This window comes from Coregonus lavaretus (assembly GCF_964263955.1).
Source record: "Coregonus lavaretus genome assembly, chromosome: 21".
In the NCBI taxonomy this organism is placed as follows: Eukaryota; Metazoa; Chordata; class Actinopteri; order Salmoniformes; family Salmonidae; genus Coregonus; species Coregonus lavaretus.
This window is the reverse complement of record NC_140008.1, coordinates 22,918,089-22,945,812: the sequence shown is the minus strand read 5'-3', so window position 1 is coordinate 22,945,812 and position 27,724 is coordinate 22,918,089. Positions and strand designations below refer to the sequence as shown.

General features: G+C 40.6%; 2 protein-coding genes across 3 annotated transcripts in view; one reads left to right on the top strand and one right to left on the bottom strand.

Moving 5' to 3' along the window:
* Positions 1-2,380: 2,380 nt before the first annotated feature.
* Positions 2,381-5,635, bottom strand: cdkn2c (cyclin-dependent kinase inhibitor 2C (p18, inhibits CDK4); the record flags this gene model as incomplete). The annotated part of the gene is made up of 2 exons (XM_084185366.1): positions 2,381-3,818; positions 5,510-5,635. The coding sequence occupies 2 exons, from the start codon at positions 5,633-5,635 to the stop codon at positions 3,462-3,464; spliced, it is 483 nt and encodes a 160-aa protein (XP_084041492.1). The 3' UTR covers positions 2,381-3,461.
* A 2,644-nt stretch (positions 5,636-8,279) lies between these two features.
* The window catches only part of faf1 (Fas (TNFRSF6) associated factor 1), a 94,596-nt gene continuing 75,151 nt past the window's right edge, over positions 8,280-27,724 (top strand). The window contains exons 1-7 of one of the 2 annotated variants that reach the window (XM_084185358.1): positions 8,280-8,567; positions 15,571-15,639; positions 17,248-17,294; positions 20,847-21,076; positions 21,552-21,643; positions 21,902-21,993; positions 26,739-26,844. In XM_084185358.1, the coding sequence (XP_084041484.1) occupies positions 8,517-8,567; positions 15,571-15,639; positions 17,248-17,294; positions 20,847-21,076; positions 21,552-21,643; positions 21,902-21,993; positions 26,739-26,844 (687 nt within the window). In that variant the 5' untranslated portion in view covers positions 8,280-8,516. Of the gene's footprint in view, positions 8,568-15,570; positions 15,640-17,247; positions 17,295-20,834; positions 21,077-21,551; positions 21,644-21,901; positions 21,994-26,738; positions 26,845-27,724 lie in introns of both variants that reach the window. The other variant, XM_084185357.1, reaches the window with a different exon arrangement.

The window sequence follows — 27,724 nt, the reverse complement described above, 5'->3', positions numbered from 1 at the left end:
ATATTTTGTGTGTTTTTTACTCAGATCTTAACTTTTTGCAACTTTTTTTCTCTCTGCGTTGTTGGGAAGGCCCTTAAGTAAGCATTTCACAGTTAGTCTACACCTGTTGGTTACGAAGCATGTGACAAATAAAATTTGATTTGATTTTTCCCTGTTTTGTTTTCAGTGGCTAGTTAGGAAACCGTAGCCATTGCAGCCTGAATGGAGGATGTTGTATATAGGCCTATGAGCTGGTCGCCTAGGGACATGAGCGTATAGAGTACCACAGTATGAGTCATAATACCCATAAAACCTAGTGGTCAAACAGGGAAATAGTTCCTATCGTTTTTCCACCATTCATTTTTCCCATAGGGGATTTTAGATGCAGTAATGAATAAATTAGCTACATTTCTTTAAATGGACAATTCTGTCTTGTGCAAGTTTTAAATTAACACAATGCCTGTTAGCAAAGGTGTCAGCTACAGATGACGTGCAGGAGCATTCAGGGATTTGTAGTTTTGCATGACATCTACTTTGATGCTAATTAGCATTTTCGAATCTGAGAGTAAATAGAGCCGAATGTATTTTTATATTTACATTTACGTCATTTAGCAGACGCTCTTATCCAGAGCGACTTACAAATTGGTGCATTCAACTTATGATAGCCAGTGGGACAACCACTTGTATTTTTTTGTGGGGGAGTGGGGGGGGGGGGGGGGGGGGTAGAAGGATTACTTTTATACTATTCCAGGTATTCCTTAAAGAGGTAGGGTTTCAAGTGTCTCCAGAAGGTGGTCACTGACTCCACTGTCCTGGCGTCGTGGAGGAGCTTGTTCCACCATTGGGGTGCCAGAGCAGCGAATAACTTTGACTGGGCTGAGCGGGAACTGTGCTTCCGTAGAGGTAGGGGGGCTAGCAGGCCAGAGGTGGATGAACGTAGTGCCCTCGTTTGGGTGTAGGGTCTGATCAGAGCCTGAAGGTACGGAGGTGCTGTTCCCCTCACAGCTCCGTAGGCAAGCACCATGGTCTTGTAGTAGATGCGAGCCTCAACTGGAAGCCAGTGGAGTGTGCGGAGGAGCGGGGTGACATGAGAGAACTTGGGAAGGTTGAACACCAGACGGGCTGCAGCGTTCTGGATAAGTTGTAGGGGTTTAATGATAAAAGTCACCTTGTCCGAGAGAGATTTATATGGTTATGAAAATGTCACTCCAGGGTAAGCCTACACAAAACACAGCCCTAATTTTAAGTGTTTCTAAAATCCTCTATGGGAAAAATGAATGGTGGAAAAACGATTGGAACCATTTCCCTGTTTGACCACTAGGTTTTATGGTATTATGACTAGCCTGCTGCATACATTCCAGTTGGATGACGATGACAACGTCAAAGGAATAATAGCGCCATCTGCCGGCCGGTTGGGCTAATATAACAATGATCTGAACATAAACCGACGCAGTTCCACCTCCGACACCCCCAAAACAACACTGTGAATGTGGCGTAAAAGGGATCATTACATTCAAGCGGATACCTACCTGATTACTTTTGCCTTCATAACTGTAGTGTAGGCCTTTCCCAATTTAAAAAAAGTAGTCTCATCGCTTTGCTTGCATTAATTATCAAGCTTGTTTGAGAGACAACGTGATGAGATAGCCTACATGACTAGGAAGAAGTCAACCACATTTTTATTAGGCTATTACATAGCCATTCACAGTTTGACTAAACTTCTTTCTAATAAACGTTTTCTCGCTTTTAAAAGACAAATGATATTGGCATTCAAAGTGCCAAAATTCTCAAATATGACCGTGGGACTGAAATTAGGGCATGTTCCTCCTCACCTAACCGAAAGTAGCAGGTTAGGCCTATACTTTATGGCTTTGCTGTGCTTTTCTCCAAGTGGCCAGCACAAGCCGTGAATGTTTGAAGTTCGTATTTGAATGTTCATTGCACTGTTAATTTGCAAAGGAATAACAATAATATAAGAATATATCTAAGAATTGCCTATCAAAGTGGTGAGTGGATAGACATTCGACGGCTTGAATAGCACCATGAAACTTTAGCAACTCTATAGCCACCTTAAAACTAACATTACATGATTTCATAATCACAGTGATAAAACATTCAGAAGCAAAGCAGATATCAACTTGCTAATGTTTGGAGTAACAATATTTTTCTACATTTTCATTTTGACCCCTAGTGTAGCATTTCGGTCCAGCTCATTACTTCATTCCAAGATAGGGTAGGCCTACTTTCAATAGCCTATATTTTCCTTAAATGAGTCTATATTATATGGCACAATCTCTCATGTTGGTGCATTGATCACAACAGCAGTGCTGAGTAGCATCATGTGGGATATAGAAAAATTGTCTAATGATTCAAAAAATGACGCAAACTTCTAATAATCAGTGGACAAATTAATTTATTCTTCTCACAAATGACAACAACAGTGAAAAACATCGATTAGCAATATTCAAATAGAAGACAATACAGTAAAACGAGGCCTACCGGTACTAAAGCCATACATACATTATATTTCAACCAAATTGTTATCTAAAAGTCAATCAGAAAATTAAACAAACAGGTAAGCCTAAAACAATGCAGACCTGCAGACAGTTGTTGTCTTTGGTACAAAATAAAACGCGAATATTAGTAAACGCGTGCTTTCACAGTTCCTTACCAAATCTATTCATTTGATTATTTACAAGTGCAATGAAAATCGAAAAGAATCGCCGCATCAGTCAGGCTACTAATAGATTGATAATGTATGACCAATGGTCTGGACAAGGAGAATAAAGGTAGACCTAGGTTACTGCGTTATTATTGAAAATAGCATGCGTTGAATTAACCATGACAATATAGGCTATGGGGACAAAATAAGACATTTGCTATGCGCACAAGAGTAGCCTCCCTTGGATGAAGAGGGTCGTCTATTTTAATACCTACAGCCTATGGTCTTGAAGTTAAACAACAAAATGTTGTTCCTCATTTCATTTTAAATAGTCGTTGAATTATTAAACTCACATCTCAAATAGTTATTAAAATGTTGGTAATGAATTGAATTTGAAAGACAAATCCCCACCTTACTTATGCCACTAGGGAACATCGGCAAACATGAGAAATAAATAGGAAAAAAAGCAGCTGGAGATGTTGTTAGGGAAATGTTGTGGACCTGAAAATATTTAATATATTAAATAGATTCAAATGATCATTCTAGTGGCATATAATCTCGTCAAATGTTTTCTGCGATGGAGCAAATGGGATTAGGCTGTGTTCTTATTAGGTTAGGAGGAAACGTAACTCCCCTGAGTTCATGATAGGCCCATTCTTTATGATTGAGAATTGAGGCTATCATGTCTGAAAAACATCCAAATACATTGTAACCAGAGAGGTAGATTAGCCTATTAGCCATTTTTTTGCTACTTTCTCCCTCGTTTTTCTTTAGGCCTACCACCTCGCTATCCCAGCCAGGATTGTCCGATATATATTAATTAATTAGTGTGCGCCTGAATGTATTGCGCAATGGATACTCTATGGTTCGTAGTCGCCAAATCATAAGGTGTGTGGCCTTTGGAGTTGCACCTTGTGGCGTCCGTCGTAGAACCAACAAGGAGCTGGACCACATCAAGATAGCCTTCCCTTGCGGCTAGATGCAATGGAAGATTGCCATCATTGTCCAGGAGATTGACGTCTGCGCCATGAACCATCAGTATGCGTAGGGTGTCTGCATATCCATCCCTTGCAGCGTCATGAGTGATGGTGAGACCTCTGACATGGTCGCGCACGTTTGGATTTGCGTTCGCCCTCAGCAGCGCTTCCGCGATGGCGGGGTTACCAAGTTTCATCACCTGTAAAAAAGAAAGAAAGAAAGAAAAAAAAGGAAAACATAGATAATAGAATATGAGAGGGGGTAGAGAGCAGAATACTTCGACATAAATAAGTATAGTATATGCAAAAACAGAACATGTAGGCTGTAAGAAGTATACTGTTTTAATGGATAATAGGAATCCTTTAGGGCTATGTTACAAAGAGAGACAGGTCTAGATTTACACCTGTTGTTTTCAAAAGGAACGATCAAAAACTAATCTAAACCACAAAACAATTGATTATTTATTCATTTTCTGAACCTTTTTTAATTTGTCTTTTACCTAAATTATGTAAACCTATTACCTTCTAATAAATCATAGAGCCTTAGTTCGTCATCATTATTAGGTATATAGAAATAGTAGTCATAACATATATTTTTCATTTGGAAGAGAAAGGGTGACACTAATAGCATATTACGGTTTTGTGCGTTAGCCTACATGTCATACTTATATCGTTTTTTTTAATGAACAAATGTAAATCTTATAGAGCACTTTGAATTTGAGTATAGGCCTAAATTGGAATTACACATTCAACAGGCTAAATGCAACTTGGCCTAAATCTTTTAAAAACGTGTGGTTCGGTCAAAGAACCCCTTTCAGCCTTTTCATCTGTGCCCTGGGACCAATAACATGATAAGAGATCAGCCTATCTGAACATCTATCCAGCATGGTCATGAACTGTCCAAATCAACCATCTTTCACAATCTGCAATTTGCTAGCTTTTCATATGAGTTTGACTGTGTAATTTGACAAAACAATAAACTGTAGTTATATTACTAAAGCAAACTTTGCACTGTGAGATTCCCCATGTGATCCAAGGCAGTTATTCAGAGGTATCGGCCAAGGAGGTATAAACATAGCCTAACCAACCAACCAAGTTATCAACCACCATAAATGTATCATGACACGAAGAAACAGCAAATTAGTGTTTTATCTATAAGCCTACAATTTGAGAAATAGTCTTGTTGAAACCAATTACATGTTTCATAGGCCTATGTGTTTGAGTGTACATGCTTGCCCAAAGAGTAGCGCATGAGGTCAAGCATCAGGGTCTTGACTATATTATCTTCTGTAATTATCACTATTGAGCAATGATATTTCTTTATAGTGTTTGAACCCATGTGATTTACCACCCTCATCAAGATATATAATAAACCTGCTAAACTTTTTAGTCTACAGAATGTAAAAAATATGAATATATTCAACAACAACAAATAAATAATGCATTTCAATTACAGTTTTGTATTATGTATTTCGCGATTATTCACGTCTCTGGTAAATCATAGATAGGTCTACATCATTACTCTAGTCTACATTGGGTTCACATATTGCTACTAAATTAAGGCCTACAAGTCACTTTGCTGCACTCTCCATAAATCATACAAATAAAAATATGACACCTAACACAGCATATACTCTTTATGCTTTATTAGGCTATTCGTTGAAAATCATTTGGATCAAGTATACTTATAAGTCCAAGTTACAGAATTGTACCCACTGGATACTTTTAACACTTTATTTGTCAATAAAGCACACAGTTCATTCTATTTTACATTAGGCTATACTAATACACACATATGCTAAGATGTGGTGGTTTAAGTTCATAGCGATCAAATAGACTGAATCATGAATTTATAGATTTACATGTTTATAAAATAAAATGCATAACCAACCTGTAACGGTGTCCTGCCGAATGCATTGTTTTCATTAACATCTGCTCCGTTCATTAATAACATCTCAACTTCTGCTAAATCTCCTCTTGCAGATGCACTGCTCAGTCTGTTTGCCACTCCAGCCATTCTTGGTGGACGAAAACAATAAAGAGAATAATGTTATTTGATACAGGTTTAAAAAGTTGATACTAAGGTATGTGTGCTTGATTTTGATTCTATACGTCTTCTTGGTTGTGACGCGAAAATGTAGTAACTAATTTAGTATGTAGGCTGAAAGAAGTGTGGTACACTGCCAGGGTCCGCCTCCCTTTTAATACCATCCCGCTGTAACAACTCGCATCATCACGGAAAACAGTGATGTCACGCCATTTCCAACTCAAGTGTATGGTCATCACCACCTTCCTTAAAAATGTAATTTTTTATCACATTGGATTGGAATGTTGGATGTCAACTTGTGCACCAAGATGCACGAAGTTGAAAAACTAAAAACGAATTCCAATCGTCCAGCCTGCAGAGTTTAAATGTATCTTTATTCTTGAACCCCGTTCGCGTGCAGTCGATAACGTTTGAGATTCTAAAATAAAGTTCAGGGATATTTCCCACGGTTAATTTATAGACCCATGTTATTCAAGTTGATTCTATCCAACTCCGCAATTAGGCTATACTGTAGCCTGCCCTAATTACGCATACATTTTAGCCTATAGCCTAATAATGTCTTAAAAGTGGGGGAAGGGGGGATTGTAGGCTACATGATATATCACCGAACAGTTACAACGCATTAGGCTACAACTCACATTCAATGTCGAAATCGACGTTGAGTAAAAATCCATATTACGCTATTATATTTCATATACGCGTTCGATGGCCCACTACCCTCCCGGACTGACGATACAGGTTAGCCTACAGGTGCAACTCCTCTGCAACTCTCCAAAATATTGGTCTGTCTGCTGCTCTCAAAAACGTTGCCTATGATGTCCTGCAGCAACTGTATCCATGGATGACTGCCGTTTCGATTAGGGCTTGCAACTATGTAGCGTCTGATTGTCGATTACCAGTCCGAGGCTGAGAAAGAGAGTTTAGAAAAAAACATTCTGACAACGTTAGGTTATCCAATGACATTTGGAGAAATGCTTGTTCAGAGTTTTATGTAAACTTCCCGCCCATTTTCAAATGATGATACACGATCTGGATATCGTCCTTCTTTGATTCATTAATAGTAGCCTAAAGTGTTTGTTCAGACAGTGCGCGGGAACAGTTTAGTAATTTGATATTGACGTTCTATTACCCTATTCTGCTGAGCACATTACTGTAGCAGCATAGCCTACCATCTGTTACACTGAAAAGATTTAGGCTACTAAACTTGTAAAGTTGGGTAAATAAATGAAATCAATCACACAATGGGTTAAGTAGTTTCAAGTTCAGCCTGTAATAGGCAATAGGCATATGCCGGGTAGATGTAGCCTAGTCATGTAGGAATATAGCCTCCACAATTTTCGACCAATAGCCTTCATATTACATATGACTTCACTCATTCGATTGGTTGGCAGTCAGTATTTGAGGAAAAAAGGCTGTTCTTGACATCACTTTTAGCCTATTTTTGAAATACGGAACCCTAACGCCCACATAACAGTCGACTACAGCGAGAGGGCGGGACTGAAAACCGTGATCATCAAAAAGGCTGTGGAGGCTGCAATTACGACGATAGCGTCCTAGGCTACTTTCCCGGGTGCAATTTTCATAACCAAGAAATGCCACGGAGTGTTGTTCTAGAACAGTTCACATTGCTCTCTGGTTAGGCTCGGTTGTCATGCTCTCTGGCAAAGACAACAATGAAACTTGAGGAGAGCACAGAAGCAGAGCCTTTTTTCTGCACAAACTGGTCATATCAAAAGGCTACCATTGTGAGACATTAGGTATAATTTAGGCTACTGAATTCATTATGGTAAAAAAGAATTAGGGTTAGCGATTGCCCTCTTGTGAGACATGAGATATGTAGCGTATAGGCCTTGAGTACGCACATTGTGGGCCATTGGAGCTGTCCTTCAAGTTTGTGTTCTGTTTTCTCATAGTAGTCTATTAAACATTTGATGTGAAAGCTCAAAAGTAAGGCTAATGTTAAAACAAATTACAATCCTACAATCCGTTTTGTGGTCCATTTTCAAATTGGACATTCTTAAAATTTTTCTGTCACTCACAGTAGCTACCCTAATAATAATATGCCATTTAGCAGACGCTTTTATCCAAAGCGACTTACAGTCATGCGTGCATACATTTTTTGTGTATGGGTGGTCCCGGGGATCGAACCCACTACCTTGGCGTTACAAGCGCCGTGCTCTACCAGCTGAGCTACAGAGGACCATTCCAACTTGACACAACACACACATCATAGGCTTGACCACTAGTAGTAGCATATAGGCCTTGTAGTGAAGCAAAATAGCCAACCACTACACACAAAATAAACGTTAACTGAGCTACATTTTCTGTCTCTTTTGATGGGTAGTCCTGATAGGCCTGCTTTTCACTTTAAGTATAACAGCTGAGCTTACTCACGATGCGACAATTTTGGCATACCGTGAAGGCGAAAGGTTCCAATGTTGTAGATAGAAAATTAAATGCATAGAATGAAATTAGTTCTCAGGAAAATGAGAGCCCTGCAACTCTTTGGAGACCCGTTCGCGCTCTATACATTGCATTTATATGTGTTCAGAACGTTGCAGCAAGATGAACGATACCCCACTTTGCCATTGCCGTAAAGCGAAGACATAGACGTGAATACTGACCAGAAAAAAAGTGACGATAACACAGATCATTTAAATTCATTTAAGCTGTACAAACCAACCCGAAGTGCGGCATTTGCTCTTTAGATAGCTGCCGCATATTGATGTCTTGAGTTTACTTAAGACGATATTTACATTATATTTAGTGAGCCTTTGCTTGAGTGAGTGAAGCGAGAAAGCAAGCGATAGAAGAAGAATATCTAGCGTGCGTTTAGCCAGTCACTGCTGCGATGGCCTCCGATGGCAACATGGACAGAGAAATTATTCTGGCTGACTTTCAGGTGGGTTCCAACTTTCCTCATGTTACAATAACAAAGCTAGTTAGCTACCTAGTTGAATTATGTTGAATCTTAAAGTACATCAATAGACATTGTTAATGTCAACAGTGCTGTCTCGTCAGCTGACAAGGCAAACACATTTCGCTAGCTAGCGAGTTAACGCTTGCTTAGCTCAAGTTAGCATGCTAGCTAACGATCTATCCAACGTTAACTAATTGAGCTGCACCACTGTCCAATAAGTATATGCATTTTAACAAATTCTAGACACAGGAACGTCCTTGGTACTGAGGAATTACATTGTTGCGGAGCAATTCGTAAAGAGCTGTCTGCCCCCAAAAGGAGCTGTCTTAGCTAACGTTCGCTGGCTAGCTATCAATAATGTGGAATGCCAGTCTGGTAGCTAGATGGCTGGACGTCATTTGCTAGCTGACTAGCTAGTAGTAACAACAAAGCCGAGTACATAACTAACATGGATTTAAATATGATATAGTGAGCTTGGTGTCTTCTCTTAGATAAGTTAGCCATATTAATAGTAAATATTCTCAACTGACACAGTTGGCCAGCTAGCTAACTTGTGTTGGCTTAGCTACCTAGCTTGCTAACTTGCTTGGTCACTATTGACCAGCTGAGACTTGAATTTCTTGTACAATGTGTGTCCCAGCTTTGTAAATCTAGTGTTTGAAAGCTTGAGCTGGAGTAAGATTGACTGTATCTGTAATGCGGTGATGATTATTAGCCAGGTAAGTTAGTTGGCTAGCTACCTAACGTTCAAATCAACTCTGTATCATCCTGAACAGATTGTTGAATAACAAGGCCACAAAAAAGCTGAAGAACAGTGCATCACGTGACAGAATATAAACAAGCTTTAGGCTAGCCGGAACAGTGTGTTGTGAACAACAACGGCGTGAGCAACAATAGTGGAATCGGTATCACTGTACAGCCTAATTTACGGATTGTGCACCCATGAAATGGGGTATCAGCCTACTCAGTGATACCCACAGAACACAACTATGTAGAGTTTACACAAATATTAGCGTCTTATTGCAGTCTGAATAGGGCTGTGGCGGTCATGACATTTTGCCATGCAAATAACTGCCGGTCTCACGGTAATGGACCATTAAATAACATAAACACGTTTAGCATCTCCTAGCTTCCACGCATAGCCTACAAGCCACTGATGCGGACCGTTGAAACAACTACATTTAAAAAAGTTGAATAAAGACATTTGAATATAGCCTACACCATAACAATAAATGCATTATTTATTTAGACATGTCTAAAGAAACATTATTTGAAGAAAATGTAGCCTGTTTCAGAAGAACAGAATAGCATATTCTGAGTTTTCCTTATGTTAGGCCCTGATCTAGCTATTTCATATGGTTGTGGGCTACACTAGTTCATTTAGCAGAAAATATTTGCTTAGAATTCCGTGGCATTTTTTTTTTTTTTATAGTATGAAGAATACAATAAAACATAGCTGAACAAAATAGAAAGGATATTTTCCCCAAACGATTTCCGAGGGAGTACGCACATGTGGCTATTCTGTGTTGAGCAGTTAACAAAGAAACAGGTCCTCCTATATGCTTAATTTAGTTATTTATGCAACTTTAGTTGTGATACAAATGTTAGGCTATATGTTTAGATTTTTAATACATTCTAAGGCTGCATGATAATTTGAAAAAAGTCGCATGAAAGGCATGAGCTCTGCTCTGTTTCTTGTGCAGGTTGCAGACTGCACACACTTCATCAGTCTCTCATTCACAATTTGACAAGCACTTGATAATATTCTCACCGAGCAGACTGTTCTTAATTTAACCTGGTCTTTACATATAGCCTACTAATGGCCAAAAGTATGTTGACACCTGCTCATCGAGTTGGCCCCCCCTTTGCTGCTATAACAGCCTCAACTCTCCTGGGAAGGCTTTCCACTAGATGTTGGAAAAATGAGCCAAGAGCATTAGTGAGGTCGGGCACTGTTTTTGCACGATTAGGCCTAGCTCGCAGTCAGCGTTTCAATTCATCCCAAAGGTGTTTGATGGGGTGGAGGTCAGGGCTCTGTGCAGGCCAGTCAAGTTCTTCCACACCGATCTCGACAAACCATTTCTGGTCATGCTGAAACAGTAAAGGGCCTTCTCCAAACTGTTGCCACAAAGTTGGAAGCAGCACTCGGCGATTCCGTTCTGTTAGCTTGTGTGGCCTACCACTTCGTGGCTGAGCCATTGTTGCTCCTAGACGTTTCCACTTCACAATAACAGCACTTACAGTTGACCGGGGCAGCTCTAGCTGGGCAGACATTTGACAAACTGGAAAGGTGGCATCCTGTGACGGTGCCACGTTGAAAGTCACTGAGCTCTTCAGTACGGGCCATTCTACTGCTCGTGTTTGTCTATGGAGATTGCATGGATTTATACCTGTCGGCAATGAGTGTGGCTGAAATAGCAGAGTCCACTAATTTGAACAGGTGTTCACATACTTTTGGCCATGTAGTGTATGTGTGGAATTATTTTTGATTTAGAATGGCCCATAACAAAAACGTGATCCGTAGCCTGCCCTCGAATAGCGAGTGGAGGTTACGTGCATTATGTTTTTTATATGCAAGCATAGGTGGCACGTCCACAATGGGAAGCTAAGCTTTCCCTAAAGTAAATTGAATGAAATAGCCACAATTATATAGCCTAATTAGCCTACTCCTGTCTATACAGAAATAAATAAAATCATTCAAAATAGTCAACAAATGCATGATTTGGCTACAGAGGATCATTCGCTTCTTAAAAAAAAATGAAGTTGTGGATTGTTTTAGATCACATTGCCTAAAGTCGGAAGGAAAGGCAGCGCGCGCAATTTGGGCAGGTTATTGTTGATTTGCGACTGTCTGTGAAAATTAGAGGCCAAGCCAGGCATATCGCAATATTTGAAAATACAATCGCGGGAAAACAACACAGTTTGGAAAGTAAATGTTTTTTGCTGTAGAGAGAAGACAATGAAAAAACCAATCTGTATTTTAGTTAACAAAATTCTAAACTTAATTGAGAGAACAATAGTATAGCCTAACTTATTGGTGCCTGCGGAGAGCATCGGCAATATCCCCGGTTAGTGCGCACTGCACATATTCACTATTTATAATTTTTGGGTCCGTGCTACTGAAATGTTTTTTGGACAATAATTTCCTTCTCCAGTTCAGATGGACGTCATATTCTATTCACTTCTTGTAGGCCGATTTTATATAGACAATGTCGTTTTTATCGATCTGTTTGTCAGTCAGCAGAGTAGCCTACCCTATAATTTGTTGTATTAAAAAAGATTCTGCTAATGTCTCCAGTCAATAAAGTTCAGTAGAATTGCAGTAGAAATGTGTTTATAAAAGGCCACTTTTTTTTTTTTGTCATTTAGCAGACGCTCTTATCCAGAGCGACTTACAGGAGCAATTAGGGTTAAGTGCCTTGCTCAAGGACATATCGACAGATTTTTCACCTAGTCGGCTCGGGGATTAGAACCAGCGACCTTTCGGTTACTGACACAACGCTCTTAACCACTAAGCTACCTGCTACCCCAGATGCAAAGAAAGAAGCATATCTGATATAGCCTATAGCCTAGCTCTACTCTACGCTATACGTGCTCAGCCATGCATTAAACATATTTTTTGCGAACAGTGATTGAATGAATATAAAGGTGCATTTCTGTGGTAAAAATGGGCTTCCCCAAACTTGAAACTCAAGCGCCGCCTATGTATGCCAGGCAGGCTACACCGGTTGTAAAGCGGATAAATCTGCTTAATTTTAAGAATTTAGCAATAAATATAGCAGCACAAGAAAGCTGGGATCCTGTTTTTAAATGGTGGCCAGTCAAAACTCTGTTTTCACACGCAATTGCGCAATGACTGGGTTTATAAGAACACGTTTCACTAGGCTCTGTAGGCTATGTGCTCTCCAACCGTGTTCCAGGGGTCCTAGACCTATAGGCTACGTTTTGAGTTGTGATAGAAACCTTATCAAAACATATAGGCCTATGGGCTAGGCTACATGAGGCATGCACTGTTTCTAGTCTTAGGCTGCACATGCTGGGAGATATTGTCCCCCATCAGACTATTCTCAATTTAATCTTGTCTTTACATATACTAAGTAATATATGTGAAATTAGTTTTGATTTAGAATAGACCATTATCATGCACCTGCTGGAACAGTGGCAGGGGGAAAGAATACATGTTATTGTATAAAGCGTGGAGTACCAGGCCATTAGCGACTGGCAGTTGGCAAGTTTGGTAGGCTACTAATGACCATCAGCGGCATCAGAGCGCAGTTTTGGAGAAGCCTAGTTACCGTGACTAAACGGTCACGTGAAATTTGACTGCCGGTGTGGCATATTACCGTCACAGCCCTAATTGCAGAACATGCATTTTGGGGAATCACCTTTTCAGTCAGTCTATTGCCTAACCTATGGATTGTGACACGTGTGTCATCCATGTAGCTGACCAAACTCAACGTTTTACGATGAAGTTGAGCGGTGACTAGTGTGGGCAGACTGGCGTTCCAACGTCACATAAAATACAGTGAGGGGAAAAAGTATTTGATCCCCTGCTGATTTTGTACGTTTGCCCACTGACAAAGACATGATCAGTCTATAATTTTAATGTTAGGTTTATTTGAACAGTGAGAGACAGAATAACAACAAAAAAATCCAGAAAAACGCATGTCAAAATTGTTATAAATTGATTTGCATTTTAATGAGGGAAATAAGTATTTGACCCCTCTGCAAAACATGACTTAGTACTTGGTGGCAAAACCCTTGTTGGCAATCACAGAGGTCAGACGTTTCTTGTAGTTGGCCACCAGGTTTGCACACATCTCAGGAGGGATTTTGTTCAACTCCTCTTTGCAGATCTTCTCCAAGTCATTAAGGTTTCGAGGCTGACGTTTGGCAACTCAAACCTTCAGCTCCCTCCACAGATTTTCTATGGGATTAAGGTCTGGAGTCTGGCTAGGCCACTCCAGGACCTTAATGTGCTTCTTCTTGAGCCACTCCTTTGTTGCCTTGGCCATGTGTTTTGGGTCATTGTCATGCTGGAATACCCATCCACGACCCATTTTCAATGCCCTGGCTGAGGGAAGGAGGTTCTTACCCAAGATTTGACGGTACATGACCCCGACCATCGTCCCTTTGATGCGGTGAAGTTGTCCTGTCCCCTTAGCAGAAAAACACCCCCAAAGCATAATGTTTCCACCTCCATGTTTGACGGTGGGGTTGGTGTTCTTGGGGTCATAGGCAGCATTCCTCCTCCTCCAAACTCGGCGAGTTGAGTTGATGCCAAAGAGCTCCATTTTGGTCTCATCTGACCACAACAATTTCATCCAGTTCTCCTCTGAATCATTCAGATGTTTATTGGCAAACTTCAGACGGCCCTGTATATGTGCTTTCTTGAGCAGGGGGACCTTGTGGGCGCTGCAGGATTTCAGTCCTTCACGGCGTAGTGTGTTACCAATTGTTTTTTTGGTGACTATGGTCCCAGCTGCCTTGAGATCATTGACAAGATCCTCCCGTGTAGTTCTGGGCTGATTCCTCACCGTTCTCATGATCATTGCAACTCCACGAGGTGAGATCTTGCATGGAGCCCCAGGCCGAGGGAGATTGACAGTTATTTTGTGTTTCTTCCATTTGCGAATAATCGCACCAACTGTTGTCACCTTCTCACCAAGCTGCTTGGCGATGGTCTTGTAGCCCATTCCAGCCTTGTGTAGGTCTACAATCTTGTCCCTGACATCCTTGGAGAGCTCTTTGGTCTTGGCCATGGTGGAGAGTTTGGAATTTGATTGATTGCTTCTGTGGACAGGTGTCTTTTATACAGGTAACAAGCTGAGATTAGGAGCACTCCCTTTAAGAGTGTGCTCCTAATCTCAGCTCGTTACCTGTATAAAAGACAACTGGGAGCCAGAAATCTTTCTGATTGAGAGGGGGTCAAATACTTATTTCCCTCATTAAAATGCAAATCAATTTATAACATTTTTGACATGTGTTTTTCTGGATTTTTTTGTTGTTATTCTGTCTCTCACTGTTCAAATAAACCTACCATTAAAATTATAGACTGATCATTTCTTTGTCAGTGGGCAAACGTACAAAATCAGCAGGGGATCAAATACTTTTTTTCCCTCACTGTAGTTTATTTTATTTTTTTTACCCATATTTTACCTGGTAAGTTTACTGAGAACACATTCTCATTTACAGCAACGACCTGGGGAATAGCTACATATAAAAAACGACGTATGTCTGCATTCAAAGAATAGGCCGAATTTACACGTGACGTCGGAGCTCCTGTCCACCCACACTAGTCGCCGCTCAACTCAGTCATAAATAGTTTAGTCGGCTATCCATGATGACAGAAGTTCTTCACAGTACACACTCCTTTTTAGATCCTTGTTAAACCACATTAGGCTTCATGCAGCTAACTCTGCTGAATTCTGGAAAAGCATCCTTTCAATGTCACATGAATACTAGCTTGAGCATAGGTGGTTAGTGCAATGGAAATAAAACTAGGTCACTGTAACGTATCTTGATACTGATAATAACCTATTATAACTTGTTAGTCAAACCACTCAGTGATGTACTGAATGGAGGACCCTCATTCATTAAGGACTAGATACATTAGGATAGTTTATACTAGGTAATTACAGTATCATTCAGTGTTATGGTACTGATAATTGTAATTTATGCGAGTAGTGTACTTTCCACACAGTGTCCATTAGTGTATAGGGGAGGCACATTTGGGAACACGGAGCAGTTTGAAAATGATCTATAAACCCAATCTCTTAATACATTATATTGGTTTATTAAGCAGATGCTTTTATCCAAAGTGACTTGGCTACAGTACAGGTCATAGTGACACACATTCAGTTGCCAGTGCAGGAATCAAACCCATAACCCTGGTGTTGTCAGTTAGCACTATAGCTGCTCAATTACACTTTCTATTGGTCTTTGTGTGTTATGTACATGACCTCTGTTTCTGTTTTTCTCACAGGCTTGCACTGGCATTGACGACATTGCAGAGGCAATCACGCTCTTAGAACTCAATAATTGGGATTTAGTGGTAAGTTCAAACATCAGTAGGTCATACGAACCAGATTAAATGTTCTTCTTTTAAATTGGTAGTATATTATCTATTTATTTTGCTATTCAAATTATGTTGAACAACCTGGCCAGCGTAGCGACTATAGCCTTTAGTGTTGCACGTACCCTTGAGTAATGTGAGTTATAGGTTTATATTTAAAAAAAATATATATATATTTCAGTATGTGCTTTACAGTGATATTACTGTTATGTTGTAGTTTCTAGAATATTATGCCTGCATTTTTGTTGTTAGTTCAATCAATTAAATGCAAATCATTGATTTTGCAGTTGGAAAGCTATGTAAGCTAATGTCTAGTGATAGTCCACTTACTCTATGCAAACATACATTTTATCAAATGTAGAGCTATTTATATAAAATGATGGCCTAGGTAGGCCTAATTCACAATTCTCTACTCATGACATCCACAAAGGCTTAGTCTACATGGTGAACCTGACTAAATCAAATCATGCTACAGTACAACTGAGCACTGGCACTGCTGCTTTCTAGTTACCACAAAGACCAGGGAAGTTTTTCCAATGCCTCGCAAAGGGCACCTATTGGTAGATGAGTAAAAATAAAAATAAAGCAGACATTGAATATCCCTTTGCGCATGGTGAAGTTATTAAAACATGCATCCTGTTTGCAACAAGGCACTAAAATAATACTGCAAAAAAATTGTCAAAGCAAGTAACTTTGACAAAGCCTTATGATTTTGGCCAAATCCAATACAACGCATTACTGAGTACCACTCTCCATATTTTCAAGCATAGTGGTGGCTGCATCATGTTATGGGTATGCTTGTAATCGTTAAGTACTGCGTAGTTTTTCAGGATAAAAAAGAAATGTAATGGAGCTAAGCACAGGCAAAATCCTAGAGTAAAACCTGGTTCAGTCTGCGTTCCACCAGACACTGGGAGATAAATTCACCTTTCAGCAGGACAATAACCTAAAACACAAGACCAAATCTACACTGAAGTTGCTTACCAAGAAGACAGTGAATGTTCCTGAGTGGCCGAGTTATAGTTTTGATTTAAATTTGCTTGAAAATTGTGGCAACTAACTTGACAGCAGTTGAAGAATTTTGAAAATTATAATGGGGAAATATTGTACAATCTGGTGCGTAAGGCTCTGATTTTACCCAGAAAGACTCCCACCTGTAATGGCTGCCAAAGGGGTGTGAATACTTATGTAAATGAGATATTTCTGTATGTCATTTTCAATAATTTTGGTAAAATGTCTAAAAACATGTTTTCACTTTAATTATTGGGTATTGTCTGTGAAATGGACGGGTAAAAATATATTTCATCCATTTTGAATTCGGTGTATGCACTGCAAGTACCGTAACATTTAAATGGTTTTTTTCCGTTTTGAATTATATTTGCGTCAAGTGACTCACAGCCACACGCATGGCTGCAAAAGGTTGCATTTGAAATTCAAATCCGTCATTCTATTGGCAGGAACTGGCAGTAGACTGTTAAGGGAACATTTTACTGTAGGTTATCAGGATTTGAAGTTGGAACACGCATGCTTCCAGGAATGTAATAAGTTGCAACACATTTTATTCCATGGTCTTTTCTCTCTTTACAGGCGGCCATCAATGGTGTGATACCACAAGAGAATGGGATCTTGCAAAGGTAATATGCCAGAAATGACTGTTGCCTCTTCAGAAGAGTCAATTAAGTGTTCACTGTGCAAATTTTGTCAGTTGGCTTTGGTCAGATTTGTGAGGAATGGATAATAAAATGTAGCCGGTTTCCTAAACATCCACCCCACTGCACTAATGTTGAGACCATATTGCATGAAGTCAATGATGACTTACGCCAAAATAGGAGAAACAACTTTTACTGGAGGCAAGTATAGTGCCACAGTTAAATCCATACGCAAAAACGGAACAGTATGTCAGCTATTGCTCATGCCTCAACGTTTCAATATTAACCTAACTGTGTCCTGTTCTTACTCACTTGAAATATCTGCATAAATGGAAATCATGGCCAGCAGCTTCAAACTACCATTGAACACGCTCTTCATGTACTTTCTGTAAGCACAGGTACGGGCAATGCCTTGAAAACCTTGTTTTGCTGAACTGAATATAGAACAGTACATCATTTGTATGAACTTCTGCTAGAGATTATAGAAATGTCATAGTATCTGGTATCACTCACAGTGAAAGCACATTTTAGAGAAGTGGTGGTTACTTTTTCATGCTCCTGTAAAATAAAATTGTTCTCTTCTCAAAAAAGCATATTTTCATCATTTTATAATGTGCAGCTTTGGTCCATCGTCTATGTGTAGGCCTAGATGTTTAAAAAAAAGTAATAAATAGCTTTTTTTTGTTTGTTTTTTTGTTGTAAAGCTGCAATAGGCCTAACCTTAGTGTGGCCTGATGAGGATTGCTGCGTGATGTAGATTCAGGACACGTAGTAAACCGCAACATCAGTTTAATGATTGCTTTCACAAGCGCACTTGACCTCTTGAAGATGTAGCTCTGTTTCTTGTACAAAGCCTGTTGAGTAGGCACAAACTGTGACAAATGGAGGAACAACAAGGAAACAATTGTGATCATCAGTGCAGGAAATTGAGGCTTTGGATCTCATTTCCCCAGGAAGCTCAGTTTCATGTTAACTCAGTCAAGATTTCAACACCAAAGTAGCCGGAAATCAAGCAACCAGATTTCTAGCCCAAAGCTGGGCAATATCAGGTGAAAGACTAGTATTTCTGGTGGTGGTTATAGTTTGAGATGATATTCAAGGTAGAGAGATTGTAGGCGTGTTATTGCTTTGAATTACTGAATTTCAATGGTAGGGAGAAAAATGGAACAGACTGTAAGCTGTGATAGTATTTGATATGTTATTTTAGTATACAGTTGTAGGTATCAACAGAATCAAAATAGTGTTTTGGGAAAGAGGATAAATCCAGAAAAAAAGATCTTGCCAAAAGCTGGAATTAAGAGTGTTACTAACTGAGAAAAGCCTCTAAGAGGCATTGTGCACGAAGTTTTTGCTCAACGGTCAGTCAGCACTCATGAATACACTGAGCTGAAGAACAAATACATTCAGGCTGGGCACATTCTGTTAAACGGTTTATTTTGCAAGTTTCTTAAGACTTTGGGCATGAGAACATGGTTTTCTTAAGGGCACACAATTATGAATGGAGCCTGGCAGCGTGACTTGCAGCCAGCCCGTATACTAAGTAGCTGGCACCAGGCTGCTCTCGTAGGATGGCACTCCTCCACAGTAAACGGCTCCATTGAGGTGACCAGAGCCAGCTGGAGGCTTGCTCTCAGCCACAAAGCCATATCCTGCTCCACATTGAATAGGTGGAGAGTGCCATCTAGATGTATGACATGGAACAGCCGTTTTATTTTAAACACTCCTGACTGTAAACGATCCTTAGTATCAATGTGCCAAATTTGTAGTGACGTGAAATTACGATACTTGTTGTAATCTGAACCTTCCATCACATTCCAAGTGAAATGTGTAGCATACTGTCCATGGTGAATTTTGACCTCATTTTTGTCACGCCATATATATATTTAGTCATTGGTTGTGTCTACGTGTGTGATGAAGTTAGAAGCTTCACAATGAATTAGGCCTATAATGTGATAGATGGGCCGGTCTCAAAAACACCAACATCTTCTATGATGGATATGTATGATAATAATAAGTTAGTTCTGCACCAAGGTTGAAACTGAAGTATCTGTGCACTGGTTTTCTCATTTGTGTAGCTACAGGAAGTGTTCATTCGCGCTATTTCCAGTTTCAGTTTTAAACATTTACTAGGTAATGGTGGATTACCTCAAACTGTCAATGTGAACGGTTTGCTGATGTAGGGCTGGCAATATATCGAATTCGATTAATTCGAATGTATGTTTTTGCGCGATATTCCAAATGCCTGTATCGCAAAAATCTAGGTTTTGTTATTTTTCTTTTTATGATCGTTTATGTCAGCTTGTTCTCATGTTGTGAGCTTGGTCTCGTCTTCTTTGGTTAGGGCACCTTCCGATTTACACCAGAGATCTGTATATGATGACGAGATGCACGTCTCCGCCCTAACCATGCTAGTCGGGAAATAAGCCCATAGAAATACATTATGCATGATGTGTCACACTGCATGAGGCGAATTGTGGTCACACCAGATACTGACTTGTTTTCTGATCCATGCCTCTATCTCTCTGCTCTTCCACCTATGATGGTATGCCTAATTTCTGGCTGTGGGTAACTCAAAGCCTGACCTATGTCTTCTGTTTTATGGTATGATGACTGTTGTTTTTATGCCTTATGATGTTATGATGGAACATTGGAGTTCTTTCTGTGACAATTTTATATGTGGCCTCAGAATCCCAACGTCTTTAACCTTTTGGTATTGTAATCAGGTGGGATAAATACAGCCTTTGTGCAAGGCCTTGGCACCCTGCTCCCCCTCCAAGCGCGATATGTGCTGACCCCAGAGGAAGAGAGAAGCGTCTTTGTCTGGGTTGGGAGAGAGAAAATACATTATTTACTGCCATGTGGGACTGGGGCTCAGGGGAATTCAGGCCCTAGACATAGAGGCCCTAGGGAGAGAGGCTGAAAAAAAAGACTTTTTTGCACTGTGGCAGACAATTCAATGTCTGTTGGGCCCAGCCCATATTATCCATGGTGTGAAGGCTGTTTACACTGACTCAGAAACTGTTTGTATTGCTGCTGAGTGGCCGTCCGTCGTTGCCTCAGAATTTTTTTTTTTTTGGAGGGGGGCGTGCTCTGATTTCGTGGTCTTATCCGTGGTATTTTCTAAGAATAACATTGTATTTTGGTGGTTGAAACAAAAGGAAAGAAAGACTGTAAACAATTCAATTATGCTCTCTGTGTTGCTCTACATCAGTGGGATTCAAAGTTGTGGTTGCGACCTCACTAGGGAATGGCAGTGGGGTTGCCATTCAAATAATAAGAATTAACCAACATTTATTTTTGTATGATTTTTTTGTTCCCCAATTTTTCTTTGGACTCCAGATTATTTTATGTGAAATGGGATACAAATGTAATTGAAAAATAATTTTAAGGTTGTCATTAGATTTGTGGTGGGTTGCCAGAAATTCTGGTGGGGGAAAAATATGGGTTCCCTGCTGGAAAAGTTTTTTAATAACACTGCTCTACATGATGCTTCCTCTTCGTCTGACCCTTTGCTAACTGTCACAGTAACTTCTCCAGCGTGGCTTCCCAGGCCAACATCTATGGACCTCACAGCCACGCAGAGGCAGCAGCGGCTCCACCAGCGTCCTCCTCGTCTTCCCCCTCCTCTCCCCCATCCTCCTCCTCAGCCTTCTGCCCCGCCCTCCCCTCCCGACACATTGTGGAGCGGCAGCCGCGCATGCTCAACTTCCGGGTGGAGTACCGCCAGCGCACTGTGGAAGTGGTTGTAGAGGAGGGCAGCGCAGTCGGTGAGGAGATGCTCTCACCATACACTACTCATACTATGGTTCCTACACGAACATTCAACTATGGGCCTACACATCACATACCCTTACTGCTTGCTTACTCTGAGACAATGTGGGTGTTACAGATGTGGTGTTAGACAACCCAAAATATTGTCAGTTCCTGGTAAAAGAAGCGATGTTGGTCAAATGAACCTCACAATAAAAATACGACACTAAGGTATAGTGCTTTAGTCTTTAGACTTTAATCCCTTTCTCAGAATCTAAACACTTTTGTAACCAGTTTTGAAACAATTTTTGTTGTGAAAATAATGTAGTGTTAAACGATTAATTAAGCATATGTTTGCGCCCCAATTCTGTAATTTGACTTTGTATTGAAAACAACATATTTGAAGATTTTGTGTAACTTGTCTTTTACTGCCATCTAATGTTGAACTGCCATTGCAATTACATTTTGTATTTTTTCCTTTATTCTTTGTAGGGGAAATCAAACAGATTCTGGAGACGGAGCTTCAGGTCCCCGTATCAAAAATGCAGTTGAAAGGTTGGAAAAGTGGAGACGTATCTGACAGTGTGAGTATTGCCCTCAAAATAATTGTTTTGATAATGGAATGCCTCTTCAAATAAGCATGTTTAAACCATCTCTCTGCAAAATGTTTTGCTTTATCTTAATTTATTTTTCACAATGGTGAAACAAGAGGTTTCACAAATGTCAACAAGAGGTTTCACAAATGGTTTCAAGAGGTTTCACAAATGTCACCCACACCCATCTAGTGGGGATGGATACAGTACCACTGTGCATTATTAATTCGTCAGTCCCTGTGTCCTCAGATGGTTCTGCAAAGTTTACACTTGCCCAAGAACAACAGCCTGTATGTGCTGACCCCAGATATCTCCCCCACTGCCAGCACCAGCCAAAACAGGTAACTAACTTCACTCACTTTCACTTACTCACACATTTTTTGTTTTCAGTCATTTTCACTTAGTTGCTCATTTTTTTTGTTTTCAGTCGTGTTATCTGCAGCACAATTATTGTAGAATACCCTCCCAGCAAAAGCATTATTGCCTCTGTATCTTGGTAAAATAGACACTGCCACTTTTTCTGATATGGAAATATGCATTAGCATTGACTGTTAGTGTTGCCCACGTTTTCATACATGTTGAACACTAGGTGGCACTATACACCTAATAATGGTACAAATGTTTCTGGACTACATACCACACCATGAGTATTATACCATAGATTTCAATGTGATTGGAATATTTACAAAGATATTTGACCTTTTGTGCACAGAAGGTTTCTGTCATGTATTTTGACATTTAAAATGAAAGGCTACTGCAATACTCTCTTTGTGCAGAGTAGCTGCAGCTCAGTTGGTAGAGCATGGCGCTTGCAACGCCAGGGTTGTGGGTTCGATTCCCACAGGGGCCAGTATGAAAGATGTATGCACTCACTAACTGTAAGTCGCTCTGGATAAGAGCGTCTGCTAAATGACTAAAATGTAAATGTAGTGTAAATAATGGTTTTCAGAGGTGTATTTGTATCAATTTCATAGCTTTCACATTGTTGCTGGAAATGTTATTTTCCTATACCAATAGTAAAGCACTTTCACTTATGTAATATCAAGAGACATTTGAGATTCATTGAGGGGGATCCATTAAGCCACTCTAGAAGGTCATTCTACCAAGCTTTATGAATCCAAGGAGGGTTTAGCAACCTTTCCATCTAAAATGTCAAACTACTCATCATTGAGCTATAATCCCATCACAAAGGCTGGTTTTGTGTCTGATCTGATTTCTCATCTGTATCAGCCAGGTAAAGTTCATACTAATAAGGAAATCCCACCCCTGGTAATAATGCTCTCTGGTGCACCTGCTTGCCAGCATGGCACCAAACCAATAAGGCTTGTTAGGATTTGGTTGAACACTTATACAATCTTTATCTGAACATACTTTAGCAACATCAGATTTAACCAAATGTAGAGAGAGAACCGTGTTAAAGGCAAGGCACTAATTGTTGATGAGCTGTAGTGCTGTTGGAGTGTGTCCGTGGTCGGTTGTAACAGGAGGGCATGGGTCTGTGTAATTATGTGTTGATTAGGGAGGCAGTCGGGGCCCAGTGGGGTTACTGAGGAGATAGAGACGTGGCACTGCCATGCATTATGAAAAGCCAGTCCGGCTCTACACCAGTCACTGTGCACCGACGTGTGTCAGACTGGAGGACCGGTCGAAATACAATTGGTCTCATGTTTCTTCCCCCTGTGTTCCTCTCAGAACACGTTGAATCAGACACAGAGAGACTGGCAGATACCGGCATGGGTCAAGTATTGCAATGCCTTGTATGGATAGAGTTTTGTAATATCTCACAGATATGTAGGGGGTTGATATCCAGAAAGAAAGAATGCTGCTGCTGCTGCCGTTGGCTGTGCTGCTTTGACAACCAGTAAGTAGAGGTTTGACGGTGTAGCAGGCAGCTAATGGCCATTTTCTGGCTAACTGTGCAAACTGCGGTCTCTTAGTGGCACAATTTCCTATTTTCAAAGTGTTATCGCTATAATGTTCAGTGTTAGGAGCTCATTATCTTCCATAAACTATTTTGGTGGAGTTAGCGGGGGTGTTTGGCGACCCTGTAGTCATCTTTGCTGCTGAAAGAGGATGTCGATCACACCGCTCAGAGGAGCAGGCCTCCTGCAGGGAGGGCAGGCAAGCCGTTAGCACAGCAGCATTAAAAATAACCTTAGCAGCGCAGTCACCGAGCTGCTAGTCTGCTGCTGTCAGAGAGCTGACATCCCCACCGCTCTGCCAAACCCTGTATTAGGCCTAATACCTGCTGAAACGGGAGACTGACTGGGCTGACAAGGCACTACTAGCAGGGCTACCTTGGGTACTACCTTTTATATCACACAGGGAACAACTGAGACGTACAGTAGCCCCTTTTTAATTGTACTGAGGAGGGTACATTCAAGCCTGCGTAATTCTAACTGAAATTAGACTTTGTGGTTGGTAGCAAGCTGAAAAGCCAATGAAATAAAGTATAAGTTGGAAATAATATGTAGGCCTAAATAAATTGTGCTTATTATATGGCATTAACACTTTTATATTACTGCTTAACTGTTTTAAGTTATGGAAGGCAGTTATATTTGGTGGTAATGTATTTATTCAGAAATAATCATATTTACTACATGCTGGAATAGACATCAGTATTTAGTACTTCACTAATATTTGTGTATATTACTATGCCTGGAGAACTTATGTCCATATTTAATTTACTCATTGCTTGAGTCTAAAAGAGAACATTGTTCCTCTGATTTAGTTCCTATTCCTTTGTAATAATTGGGAGCAGTTTCTGAAAATGGGACATAACTTAACAAATAAAAGACACAGTAGGCAATTACTTCAAAGCACATCTCTGCACACATTAACCAAACAGACTAATCAAATAGTTATCACCAGGCCCACTCATTTGAATCCTCTGTTTGATAATAAATACATTTGAGATTTCAGACAAGCTCTCCCTCAAAGGTAGTTACAACGATCTACTCCTGAGCCAAACAAACATTTCCCGGTGTCTATGTTGACTGATGGTGAATATAGGAGGCTTTCTAGATGGAGCTAATCTCTTGCATAAATAATGTAGGGAGATGAATATTTTAATGTGACTCATCTATTTCTGTTGCTTCCAGGAAGTGTGTTTATTGAAGGTTATTTTAATTTGAACTCTGCATGTGAAATACAAATGCATCATTAGACATTTGGTATTTATTTGCCGCGTCCCTCCCTCTCTCCCCAGTCTGTTAACCCCTCAGAGATACTGATGCCTCAGATGCTGGCTGGCCAAAAGCACAGGGAACTATTAACAATTAGTATGCTGATTTAGTCTTGAGACAAAATGGCAGACCAAGACATACCAGATAATGGGAGATTGTGTATTTGCCTTAATTTGCCTTTGTAGTGGATGTAAAATGTGGAGGAAAGAAGGTTCTGCATGTCTGTCTGCCTGTAGTTTTGACCTCTTTAGATCATATGTCACAGATGAGATGGTCAGTGTGTGTATTGTGATGTTCTAAAGTGAAGGAAAAAGTTTGTGTGCGTGTGTGTCTGGCATGGCTAGTTTAATAATGTCTGTGTGTCTGCTCTGTGCCTGGGGACCCTCAATGTGGCAGGGAGGCTTATCTCAAAATGAAACCAATCTGTTGAGACTCCTCCTCTCCTGCAAAACTGTTTATTTTCTGTCTATAAATCTAAGTGACATTTTACTTGGAGCACCTCATGCCGTGTCAAGTACTCCTGAGAGGACGGAGCCCGGCCCGGTGTCTCCATGTATAGAGTGCACTGACGGCTGAAGCAAACACTGACGTAACCCTTAAGCCCTCACAGCAGGATGGCCTGATGGGAGTCAAGTGTAGAGAAAACATGAGAGGAGCTGAAAGCACTTTTGTTGAGTTGGTAGTATGACCCCAGAAGCAAAGATATTAATTATCCGCCATAGGTTTGCATAGATCTTTTATCTCAATACGACCAACTTGCAGGAAGCCAAATAGCTAAGTTACAGAGGAGACAAATACCTCACAGTATGGACCTCATAGTCCGCTCATGTTCAAAGTGTTTACTGTGTAAAGCCATAAGTACCCATTTATTATTATTGCGGTCTTCACAACGGCTTATGGTAACGCTACAACACAGCTACCCACTTTTCCCTTTCGCGGTTTAGTCTGCCAGCAACAATCAGGACTGTGTCCAAACAAATCATGGCGATATTAGCTTGATCCCCTGTGTGTGAGTCCCCATTCCTCTCTCTCTCCTGCCTGCCTGTCCCTGCTAAACTCATTATATATGCAGTCCTTCCACACCACACATTTTCAATCTTCCCGGTTAGCTACAACAAACATAACATTTACATATTGATTTCGTAGTTTTAGTCAATGTAAATATGCCGTCATTACAGTACATTTGAGCTTCTGTTAACATAAGCTCGTCCAGATCTGCACAGATTAAGGCAGTGCTTGCATAATTAATGTGTGTGCTACATATTAATTCTGACTCTCCTCTTCCTCCTCGCTTGGATTTGAGCTCTGATTAACTGCTTGGCTTGAACTAAGCTCCCGATTCATATTCACGAACACAGACTGAGCGTTTGCTCAAACCGCTACTTAACCTCAACATTTTATTATAAGTGAAGCTTCCAAAACTTGAATCTCTCTGTGAAGCACACAAAGTATCTCCCTGTTCTGCTGCACATATCCTCAGTCATTGCCCAAAGCTGCAAGCTAGGACCCAGCACTCTCCACCTGTTTGCCCTTAAAAACCACACTGGCCCAATGTATAGGTTCAGAGAAAAGACCCTCTGAGAAATCAATACATGCCCTTGACTTCCAGACCAGCCATGTGTTGTGGGGAACAGGTTGTGTGTGGGATGTCCCTGCTGTGTCCCTGTGTCCTGGCCACCCCATGCTGGGTCAGGGAGCAGGCTAGAAGGCTGCTGGGGGCTGTTGAGCAGCACAGGGTTCCCAGCACCAGGCGAGGCCTGTCTGGACAGAGACCGAGGAGTGGGCACGAGCCCCAGGGGAAACGCAGGGAGCCACAGCACTGCAGGGATAAGTGTCTGACAAGTCTCTGCTTGTTCTCCGCTTGACTCTGATGTTTTCATTTTTTATTCCTCCCTCTCCAGCGTTCTCCAGGAGTCGTTAAATCAGAACTTCCTGCTCATCATCAGCCACCGTGAAGCCCAGAGAGACTACAACCTCAACTTCCCCGGCAGTAGAACCATACAGGAGGTGGGTCTCCCTCTGTCTCTACACATAATGTCCTGTCAGTACTAGAAGGGCCTCAAGATATGGCATTCTACCAGTAAGATAGTTGTATGGTTTGATAATATTACAGTTCTTAGAAAACATAACTGCCATCACTAAAACATAACTGCCATCACTGAGTAGGAACATTTTAAATATTAGAATTTACTATACAATTCTAATAAACTATAACTGCAATCGCAAAGTTTTGCTCAGCCATGTTGCTACAATAGGAATGAATATCAATATTCATCACGAATGCTGAAGTTTACACACAATTGCTCATACAGCTGTGGTGCATTGTTTGCTTGCTGCGGCACCTCAAGAGGGTAGATCTTATTTTTATTCTCCAAGATTATCTATCCATCAGGTCCACATTGCCAGAGACTGTCTAAATGGCTGGACGCTGTTTGATCTGAGGACAAATTGGCATTTGTAGGTAACATTGTGGGAAATGTGTTTGTGTAGTGGGGGTGACAGTGGGGGCAGGGAACGGGCCTGCTAATTTTCTCGATCTGAAACCAAACACTGGATTTGGTAGCAGATTAAATATTCATACTGGGACCACCAACTGCCTATTTGCCCCTTTCACTTATGACAGTCTCAGCTACAGTTTGATTTGAGGGTTGAAGGGAGTTGGGTGGGTGGACTGCCTTGGAGTCATCAGTGCATCTCAGTTGCTCTCTTTTCATCCATTGCAGCTTTAGCCTCGAGTGTTTCCACTTCAAGTTAGCTCAGAGAACCAAAACAGTGTTCTATTATAAGGATGCACCTCTTCCTCCTGTTTTTAATAGCATATGCAAATCTGAAATGTCTCCATTAATTATTAGCAGGAAGTCAGTTCCACGTTAAGTGTAACAGGCTC